The sequence below is a fragment of the Dermochelys coriacea genome, chromosome 21 (assembly GCF_009764565.3).
Source record: "Dermochelys coriacea isolate rDerCor1 chromosome 21, rDerCor1.pri.v4, whole genome shotgun sequence".
Lineage (NCBI taxonomy): Eukaryota > Metazoa > Chordata > Testudines > Dermochelyidae > Dermochelys > Dermochelys coriacea.
This window is the reverse complement of record NC_050088.1, coordinates 1,167,096-1,177,026: the sequence shown is the minus strand read 5'-3', so window position 1 is coordinate 1,177,026 and position 9,931 is coordinate 1,167,096. Positions and strand designations below refer to the sequence as shown.

The 9,931-nt window shown below is 54.9% G+C and overlaps 1 protein-coding gene across 1 annotated transcript; it reads left to right on the top strand.

Moving 5' to 3' along the window:
* Positions 1 to 3,126: 3,126 nt before the first annotated feature.
* Positions 3,127 to 9,555, top strand: OLFML3 (olfactomedin like 3). Its single transcript, XM_038380091.2, has 3 exons — positions 3,127 to 3,399; positions 4,007 to 4,292; positions 6,045 to 9,555. Exons 1-3 carry the CDS (start codon positions 3,292 to 3,294, stop codon positions 6,827 to 6,829), a joined length of 1,179 nt encoding a protein of 392 aa, XP_038236019.1. The 5' UTR covers positions 3,127 to 3,291; the 3' UTR covers positions 6,830 to 9,555.
* Positions 9,556 to 9,931: the final 376 nt, after the last annotated feature.

The following is a 9,931-nucleotide window of genomic DNA, read 5'->3' as shown; positions in this document are numbered from 1 at the left end:
GGCTCCCTCTTTGGGAGAGCCCCCATATCCTTCCTGCACGGACTTCCCTGCAGAGAAACAAATGAAGAGTTGAACCCTGCGCTGTGTCCAACAATTCAAACATCTCAGTCTCCGTGGCCATGCACCTTGTGCCATCGTTTACATGGTCCCAAGTGAGTGGCATTTGGGTGTAAAATACCCAGTCAGCTTGTTGCACACCCACAGTGCACAGGAGTGAGGCACTAGACTCAGAATCCAGCCCAAAGAATGGGGAGAGCAAATCCTAGATTCAAGCACCCTCTTGCTACAAATGTCTTGCCCTGGATGTTTCAAAATACAGCTGACTGTAGGCCTGTACACATTCTGGAGTCTGATTTGTGTCTTGGGTGTGGCTCTTGATAGAGACACTAGATGGTGCAATAAACCTTTGGATAAAGAGCAAGCTAAGAGCAAAAGCTGAGGAAAATGGGGCTGCATTGTTGAGACAGATGAGACCCAGGTCTAATTCCAGTGCTCTAAATAGAAGCAGAGCCCTGGGAAGATGTGGATTTTCTGCACTGGGTGAGCTTGCCACTGTACGTAGGGTCTGTTAACCGCAGGCAGTTTTATGTTACAAACCTTATTATAATCATGCGCACCCCCCACCCCATACAGGACTTTTGATAGGGAGTAAAAACAAACTAATGGATGCAAAGGACACCAGAGTGGTTGTGCAACACCACAGGGCTACTTCTGTCAACCCGGCCAATCCTAGTACAGCCCAGAGTGTGTCTCAAGTGTGACTTTTCCATCCCACCCCTGCCTGGACAGAGGATCACACTCCAGGGGGAGACACTGTACTTTCCATTACAGCAGCACTCCTGGTGTCCACATGTAGACAGCACGGACCCTAAGGCCTTCAGGGCAGGGATGGTAAGAAGTAGACGGTGGGGTAGAAGCCAGGATGCCCCTGTAAACAGAGTTGAGTAAAATCTTTTTGGTGAATAGTAAATTCACCCAAAAAATGCATTTTTGGGAGCACTGAAACTGTGTGTCACTTGGGTCAAATTCAGGGATTAGTTTAAGCTAGAACCCTGCCCTGAGCCCAGTGTGGAAATGGCCATGCAGTTTGTGGGTCCCCAATGGCTGGGTTTGTTTTTCATTTCAATGAGAAGAAAGGTCAAGGCTGGTTTGAAATTAACCAATTTTTTTTCCTCTTTGGCCACCAAACCAAACAATTGGTGCCTCAGCTCCAGCGGCCGGTGGGCAGACGTGGGTCTGATGGGGGCTCGGCCGGAGAGGGCAGTGATCAATTCAGTGACTGCATGAGCAGCAAGCCAAGCGGGCTGCCGCAGGCTGGTGCAGTTGGCAGAGCAGGGAAGTGGAGTGGTCAGCCCGGCTTTGACTCCAACAGAACAGCTAAAGGCCAAGGTTGTGCACCAGAGGAGTTTAGCTTCTCTTGTCTTGCAGTGGAGCGGGGCCAGGGCAGGCGTGTGGCTCTGTTCTGGGCTAGGCATCTGCTCGCTCTGTGTCACGGGCTGCATGGGGCCCAGCAGCATGGCTGTACATAGTTTAATCAGCCAGGGGCACCTTGCCGCAGCAATGCCCTAAGCTCTGTTTTCTCTGTGAATCTCACCCTGCCCTAGCCCTGCTCCGCTTCCCTCAGCTATGGAGTATAGCACACAACGTCCTCATGCTCTTCGTTCACTAGTTGTGAACACTGGGCACTGAGTGTGGGGGAAGCCACAAAGCTCCAAGGCTCCATCTGCTAGGTATCCCAGCGGGAGCAGAGCAGTGTGGGGCTGAGTCCTGGAGCTCTGCAGAAGGCTCCCACCATTTGTTCTTTGCCAAGTGCCAATATTGTAATTACTGTCAATAGCCCCTGACCGTGACGGTAACCAGCACGCCCCGTCGGAGCACACCCCGTCCTAGTGCTGAGGCTTGGCTCTACATCAGATACTCTTAGTGTTCCCCTTGGGCCAATGTTCAGTGTGCTGGCACCGGGCTCAGGCTGGGATGTTGCAGAGATGGGGTGGCTGGCTGCGGCGCCCTGTGGCCATCATCCCTATGAAGCTGACGCTCTGGTACCAAGGGTTGGTTAGTAACGAGCCAGCATTTTTACTGCAAGCAGCATCTTAGCAGGCCTGGCTCTGTTTCCTTTGGAGTAGTTTCTGCATGGCCCCCTGCCTGCCACTGACACACCTGGTTTTGTTTAACTCCCTCAAAGCGCAGGGGCCAGGAACTCCAGTGACAGAGGTTAACCTCTGAAAGGAAACATTCCACCCCCTCCTGCAAACACTATGCGAGTGTTTCATCCACCACTGGCTGTTGTGGACCCTCTAACTGTGCTGAGGGGCAGGGACGAGGCTGGGGTCACAGCTTCACACAGAACCTGGTCTCCAGCTTACAGAGAAGTGCCTGGCCCTCAGGACCTGGCCCTGTGCCCAGCTCTGCCGCTGACCTGCTCTACAATCTTGGCCAAGTCACGTCTCCGCTGTGTCCCTCGGTTTCCCCTCCCACCCTTTGTCTATCCAGACTAAGTTCTCTGGGGCAGGAACTGTCTTGCTTGATGTATATGTGCAGCATCCAACACAATGGGGGTCCGATCTCATTTTGGCCTCTTGGTGCAACCAGCCCACAGATCACCACCACCTGCCTTCCAGGAGTCATTAGTCCTGTACAGCAATGTTCAGGCATTCGTGCCCCCACGCTGCGAGACTGGGGCCGAGGTGTGTAGCGTATCCCTGGGAGAATCGGGCATGAAGGGGTTAGTGACTCAGTCAAGGCCCCCAGCAAGGCTCTGTGGTAAGGATCGTGCTCCATCCTAAGGCACACAGGTGTGGTACCAGCCATGCATGTGCCATGCCTAGACAGACTGAGCCCCATCCCAGCATAGCAAGGGGAGACTAACAAGAGCCCTGGGGAGATGGGAAGAGCTAAAATCAGCAGCTAGCCTGCACGTTGCATAAACTGAGCAATGACTGTAACCTGTGCTGAGCCCTCTGGAGCCTGCCTCCCACCCTCCTGAGAAGCCAGACAGCATCAATGCTTGGGAAAGCCAAATGGGACAGGGGTGTCGTTTGTTTCTATCTCTGGCTCCCAGACCACGAAGGGGTTAAGGCGCTTGGAGCTGTTTTCCTTTGGCACCAAGCAGCCCCTCTTCTGAGCCATCTGGATTTAATAAAGGCCAGCGAATGAGGCAGCGTTCCGCCCCCAGGAACCGTCCAAACATTCCAAAGCCGTGAGCTGGAGCCCAGCTCCAAGTGTGGCACTGAGCGCGCCGGCTCTCATCCACCCTGCTAGGCAGAGCAGCGCTGCCTTCCCAGGCCAGTCATGGCCCCAAGGCTCGGCCTCCTCCTTGCCCTGCTCCTGGCTGGGGCCATCAGTGCTCAGCAGCAGCAGTTCATGGAGTACATGGAGAGGAGATTTGGCGCCTTGGAGGTAAGCGCAAGTCTCTGTATCGCCCCTCCTTGCTGTAGGGAAACAGGGCCAGGCCTGGCTCAGACATTTCCCCAACCCGCTGCGTTCGCAGCGTGGTTCTCTGCTCAGTCAATGCTGTTTTACCTGCACTTAAAGCAAAGCTAACAGGGGCTGTGGGGGAAGGCTGGGTGAAAGGGCCATCCCACGGTGCTGTGAACACAGAGGAGCCGGGTGGGAGAGAGGAGCCGGAAGGACACTGCTGAGTGTGCAGGCGCCAAGGGCTGAGATGAGTGTAGGAGCAGGAGCCATGCGTGTGGGTGGCCAGCTAGGGGAGTGCAGGAAAGCTGGGGCCAGAGGGTGTCTCCAAACTGCCCTCCAGCTACTACTGTTCAGAGTAGGATGGGGGCTGTTGTTCCAGGGTGTCGTGGACAAGGCTGAGGGTAACGTGAAGCCAGGCATACACCATCAGGCATGCGAGTGGCGCTGCCAGTCACTGCATGACCCATGAGAATGGCATTAGTCACTGGCCCAGATGGCCAGGGCGAGGGAGAGGGCTGCCCCCTGTACACTCTGCACTAGCCCCCTCCAGGCATTAGGGGCTCCAGCACCTCGCCCTCCCACCCCCCAGGAAAGGATCTCCCAGTGGCATGACCAGAGCAGCCGCTACTCCACCGAGCTACGTGAATTCAAGAACCAGGTGATCACAATGCTGGAGAACATGGAGAAGGAGCAGGACAGGCTGCGCACAGAGGTGGAGAACACAGCAGTGCGAGTGGACCGGCTGGAGCGCGAGGTGGACTACCTAGAGACGCAGAACCCCGCTCCTCCCTGTGTGGAGGTGGATGAGAAGCTGATGGAGAACCAGGTCTCTACAGCCAAGAAGAGGAAGAATGAGAAGTATGATAAGCTGACAGGTGAGGGCACGCGTCTCCCCCTGCCAGCAACATGCCCCTCAGGCAGTGCCTAGATGCTCCCACAGGGAGCTGCTGAGGAGTGTTTGTGTCGGTACAGAGCCACTGGCTGGAGTACTGTCCTGTCCACCCCTCCCCAGGCAAAATTCTCCCCCGGATGGGTCTGTTGGCCCACTGGCTCTGCGGATAGGCCCTGGGCTGAGATCTGTATGCAGGTCGGACTCTGCTGTGTGTCACATCGTGTCTCGGTGCCTCAGCTCCCCATCTGCACAATGAGGTCACTAGACCCCCTGTAGACTTCCACATGCGGGGCAGGGGTTGTCTCCTAGGATCCACACTGCCTAGCACAATGGGGTCCTGAGCTCAGCTGTCACTGAATGCAAGATTAGCCTAAGCCTGCTCCGTGCTCTTCATTGACTCCTGGCCCCATGCTAGTGAGGGGCTCGCCCAGTCCTGCTGCCAGTTCTGCGGCAGCTCCCTTCATCTCCTGGCATACTCGTGCTCCGTGGTCTTCCCCTGCCCTCCATCCCTGGGCATGCAGCACTCTAGGGACCATGGAGCTGCCCTGCCCCCAGGAGTCCTGCACTGCTGCATGCAGGGACTGAAAGGGATCCATAGAGATTTACAACGTGTTGGTACCACATGAATCCAATCAGTTCCCTGAGCATCAGAATCGAGGTGCCTGTCAGAGCAGGGAAAGCAGACCCAGCTGCCCGAACAAATCAGTGCCTGCTTCCCGGCAGCACTGGAACGGCTAAAGGGACGGGGAAGTTTGGTTCAGGCTCCTTTATAAACAAAGAGGCTTGGGCCACCGTTTTCAAAAATGGTCTGTTATGGTGCTTTGCTTGAGCCTCTTGGAGATTGCTGGTAGCATAGCTCTTGGAGGCAGGGCGGGTGCCGAGTCCCTGGCAAAGCCAGCCCCAGGGGGAGCAGCAGGCTGAGCACTTCAGCCAATTTGGCTTGGTTAGGGACCTACAAAGTGGCTGACATTGCTTGGTGACTCTAGCCAGGCTCCAAATACAAGGCAGGAAAAAACAGCAGGTTTTACTCTGGAAGTTGTGGCCATAGTAAGGTCGCTGCTGTCCCTCAGGATCCAGCAGCTTGGCGCAGATCTGCCTGAGGTAGACCGCTCGAGGGACTCAGTACATTACACATAGGGCCCTACCTACCGAGTTCCCTCCCTTGGTTCTCATGGCCTGGGGGGAGCTGGGAAACCAACTTCCAGAGGCAAATCAAGAGTCTGGGAAATGCAGGAAATCCTTCCTGTTTGACAAACACCTTTTTCCCTCACACCTGAGACCCCCTAAAACCAAGCCCTCCCCGATCCCGAGCAGAGCGCTACCCCCAAGCAGGGAAAGAGCCAGGGGCTCCAGGGAGAACACTGCAAAACTGCTGTGGATTTTCTGTGGAAGGCGCCCAGATACTACTGTGCTAGGCAAAAGTACCAAACCCTGAGGCAGCAAGCTAGGAAATGGAGAGTAATTTGTATTTGCAGGGCTCAGGTCAAGGGCTGACCTCAGTGCACCTGTAGGTGTCACTGAGGAGGACTCAGATTTTCCTGCCATAAGGATTCAGAAGTAAAGCCCTCCCTAAATATTCTCTGCTAAAGACCCCCCCTTTCTTCTCCCAAGTGCTTCTCCCTCTGGGGGGGTCCCCAGCCCCTGTGCTGAGGTGCCCAGGGAGGGTGTGAAGGCACTTGGGGCCCTGGATGGCTGCTGGGGGCTGGTTCTCACAGGCTCTCCTGCCCCCTCACAGATTGCAGTGACACCATCTCCCAGGTGAAAGCCATGAAGATCTTGAAGAAATTTGGCAGCAGTGCTGGGCTGTGGACCAAGGACCCCGTGGGGAGCTCGGAGAAGATCTATGTCTTCGATGGCTCCAGCAATGACACGGTCTATGTGTTCCCCAGGATGAGGGAGTTTACACTGTTTTCTGCCACGCGGAAGGCAGCCCGCATCAAGCTGCCCTACCCCTGGGTGGGCACCGGGCATCTGGTGTATGGGGGGCATCTCTATTACATCCGGCAGCAGGGCACCTTCCAGGTCATCAAGTTCAGCTTGGCCAATAAGACCATCGTGGACAGCTCCGTGTTCCCAGTCGAGGAGCAGGTACCTGTCTTTGGTCTCTCCGCCTTCAACTACATCGACATAGCAGCTGATGAGGAAGGGCTATGGGCCATCTACGCCACCAGGGAGAATGAGAAGAACATCTGCCTGGCCAAGCTGGACCCCGTCTCCCTGGACATAGAGCAGATGTGGGATACACCATGCCCCCGGGAGAACGCTGAGAGTGCCTTTGTCATCTGCGGGGCACTCTATGTGGTGTATAACACGAGGCTGCCCAGCCGGTCCCGCGTACAGTGCGTCTTTGATGTCAGTGGCGCCATGACACCCGAGGATGCTGCCTTGGTGTACTTCCCCAAGCGCTATGGGTCTCATTCCAGCATGAAATACAACCCTAAGGAGCGGCAGATCTATGCCTGGGACGATGGCTACCAGATCATCTACAGGATGGAGATGAAGAAGAAACTGGAGATCTGAGAGGGGCCGACCTGGCCCTCCACCTCGCTCTGCCACCCTGACTCACGCTGAGTGGTGCCTGGCCTGTGCAGTCCACAAGTGCCCAGCCTGCCTCAGGGTGGCAGAGCCAGCTCTTCAGAGCTAACGCAAGGGACACACACCCACCACCACTCCTGTCTCTGTGCCTGTGAATGGTGCTGCAGCTCCCCGGCCAGCCCTGCCTCTTGACTGACACTCCCCAGCTCACTGCAGCAGGGCCCCATGGCACCAGCCATGGGATCCCCTGGGCTGCTCACCGGGCAGTAAGGGGGCAGCCACAGGCTTGCAGCTTGAGCTCGAGGGATATCGGGAGCCGTTACTTCGTTGAGCGTCAACTCACAGCATCAGGAAGTTTGGGGTTATTTAACAGGATTTAAAATAAAAAGCTTCAAGGAGCCATCACCAGCAGGTGGGGTTGGCTGGAGCCCTCAGAGAGGGAGCTGTGTGCGGGGCCTCCCTGGGTGAAGCAGCTCCCACTTGGCCTGCCATGGTGCACTCCTAGTGCTATTCCACAGAAGGGCCTTTCTCTCAGTTGGGGATGACTTCAGCAACCTGAACATCACACTAAAGTTTTTCTGGAGCTCTCACGGCTATCAGTGATGTGTGACCTAGGGCGGTGCTTGCCATGCTCTGCCCCCCACTCCGTGTGAACAGCCACCTCCTGTTTGATTTTAGATAAATTCATCCAGCTACAGGCTGCTGACTTAGTTCCACCTCGGTGTGCCTAGAGACTTTGCACTGAACATGCTGTGGCTCGATTCCTGCTAAGATACTGTTGTGCCCCTTTGAAACACACATCAACCTACTTTCTTCCCCTTTTGTATTGACTAGCTTATCTCCACAAACTCTGTCGCTGCATTTTGACTACAGTAATATCCACCCACACATCCCCCACCCCTGAGAAAGGTTTTGTAATGGGAATGCGGTGCGGGGAATGCTGTTAGAGCCAAAGCACAAACCTCAGCTCCTCAGGATGAAGGCAGCCAAAGAAACTCTGTGTAATAAAGGATTTTCCACTCTCTTAGTCTTGCCCTGGTCTCTTCCCTCCCCACCCACCTGTGAGATTCCAGCCCATCCTGACCTTGATCCATGACTGATCATTAGCAAAGTTAATCGTTGCTCACACACATGGTGGGCTGAAGCAAAGGCCAGACATGTCAGGACATGCTGGCAGTGGGGGTCCCTTGTGTGGCTGCACAGCTGGTCCAGAAATGGAGAGTTAATTTATTCCTTCTGCAGCATGCCTGGCTCCTATAGTTGCTGGTGTGGAGCAGGTTACAAAGTGAGGCTGCCATGCATCCCCACACTGTCTTAGCTTTATCATTACTATTACTACTAGGGAGAAGCACAAAAGAACAGGATACGCATGTAGGAACAAAAAATCAGACAGGCTAGGCATAAAATGAGTGACACCCAGCAAGGGACATAAAAGGCAATAGGAAGAGGTTCCATAAATACATGAGGAGCAAGAGGAAGATGAAGGCAAGTGTACATCCACCACTTAGCGCTAATAACAGATGACATCAAGAAAGCTGAGGTGTTTAATGCCTGTTTTGCTTCAGTCCTCCCTAAATAGGTCAGTTGTAACCAGAGACTTAACACCATAATGTAACAGCCAGGGGCAAGGAGTGCTGGAGAAGATAGGGAAAGAACAGCTCAAAGAACAGTTAGATACATTACTTGTATTCCAGTTGGCAGGCAAGTAGTCAAGGGGCTAGGAGGGTCTGACATTCCCACCCTGAGGGTCTGTGCTGGACCTGCAAGAACACTGCCACCCATGGGTCCCTCGCCCCCTCTCCCAGCCTTAATTCCTGCTGCCAGGCCAGGAGGCTGGGGCAGATGCTCACTTCCGGCTGTCTGTGTTACTATGGGGCCTGGCTGGGGCCCTCCAACGCTTGCAGAGTCACAACGCACCCCACCCGGCTGCAGGATGGGACTAGGGTTCGGCGCCTCAGTCACACAGCTACGCACAGCCCACAGGTGTCCTGGGGCCTGGCAGAGCGTGGTCCATAGGGAATAGGGCTGCCCGTGTGGTACAGCTACCATTCCTTGTCTTCCCTGATGCATTAGTCACCCCGAGGTAACACAGACCTTGCCAGAAGTGAAGACAAAGTGAAGCCTTTGTCACAGGAGGCTGGGACCACATGGCTGATCTGCGGTGCCATTCCCCCAGGGCCATCATCCTTGAAGAGTCCTACACCGTACAAACCCGCCCCTCTGAAATGCCACCACCTCAGTGTGGAGGGCAGCAGCCAGAGCGCCAACAGCACCCACCATGGGGGTGAGGGGGAATTAAGCCCAGGCCATGGGGCAGTGCCCTGAGGATGCTAGGAGAAGTCAGGGGATCTGTGATGTCCATGCCTCTCTTTGACCAGGGCTCATTCAGCAAAGCACCTTCCCTAGGAAATTGGACCTTGGTCTCCAGGAAGGGGAAGGGCTGTGGCTTTGGGTATCTAAGGACTGCAGCCAACAAACTATCCTGAGCACATTCAAGAGCAGCCAGGCTCTTACATCTTCTGGCTGGGTTCCTGCCAGCCCCGCAAGCCAGTAACAACCTGCTCTGGCCATATTGCAGTCGAAAAACAAACTCCCCGCGAAGACCAGAGCAGAGACTCAAAAAGCAACAGGTTCTTAATCTTAATTGGGCTGCTGGCTGGAGCAACAGCTTCAAAGCAAGGCCATGAAGAACGTCTTGTTTTTGAAAGGCATCTCCTTGGTGGGCCCAGAGCCAAATTGCCTGTACGGGGGGAGAGGGGGAGGGTGTTGGTTCAGCTAATGGCTGGTGAACTGTACGTGGGGAAGAGGCAAATAGCTGCATGCAGCTGCAACTGAAGGAGGCAGGAGGGTTCCTGGTCAGTATTCCAGCCAGGGAATCACAGGAGTGATGGGAGTGTGATCACAGCGAGAATTACATCACTCTGATGAAAAACAGATCTTCTGAAAAACATTGGTAGACTTAGCACAAATGTGCCACAACACATTCATGCCCCATCCCCCCTTTCTTTTACTGGCAATAACTAACTATAAGGCATCTCAGGAGCTGGCTGTGCAGTGCTTGGGTGAACGGCCATGTGTTGTACATGG

What these genes read in the sequence shown, in the direction of transcription:
- OLFML3 (XM_038380091.2), top strand. Translation starts at nt 3,292, where the DNA reads ATGGCCCCAAGGCTCGGCCTCCTCCTTGCCCTGCTCCTGGCTGGGGCC. An exon ending in GGAGATTTGGCGCCTTGGAG is followed by an intron (nt 3,400 to 4,006) that starts GTAAGCGCAAGT and finishes CCCACCCCCCAG; the next exon opens with GAAAGGATCTCCCAGTGGCA. An exon ending in GAAGTATGATAAGCTGACAG is followed by an intron (nt 4,293 to 6,044) that starts GTGAGGGCACGC and finishes GCCCCCTCACAG; the next exon opens with ATTGCAGTGACACCATCTCC.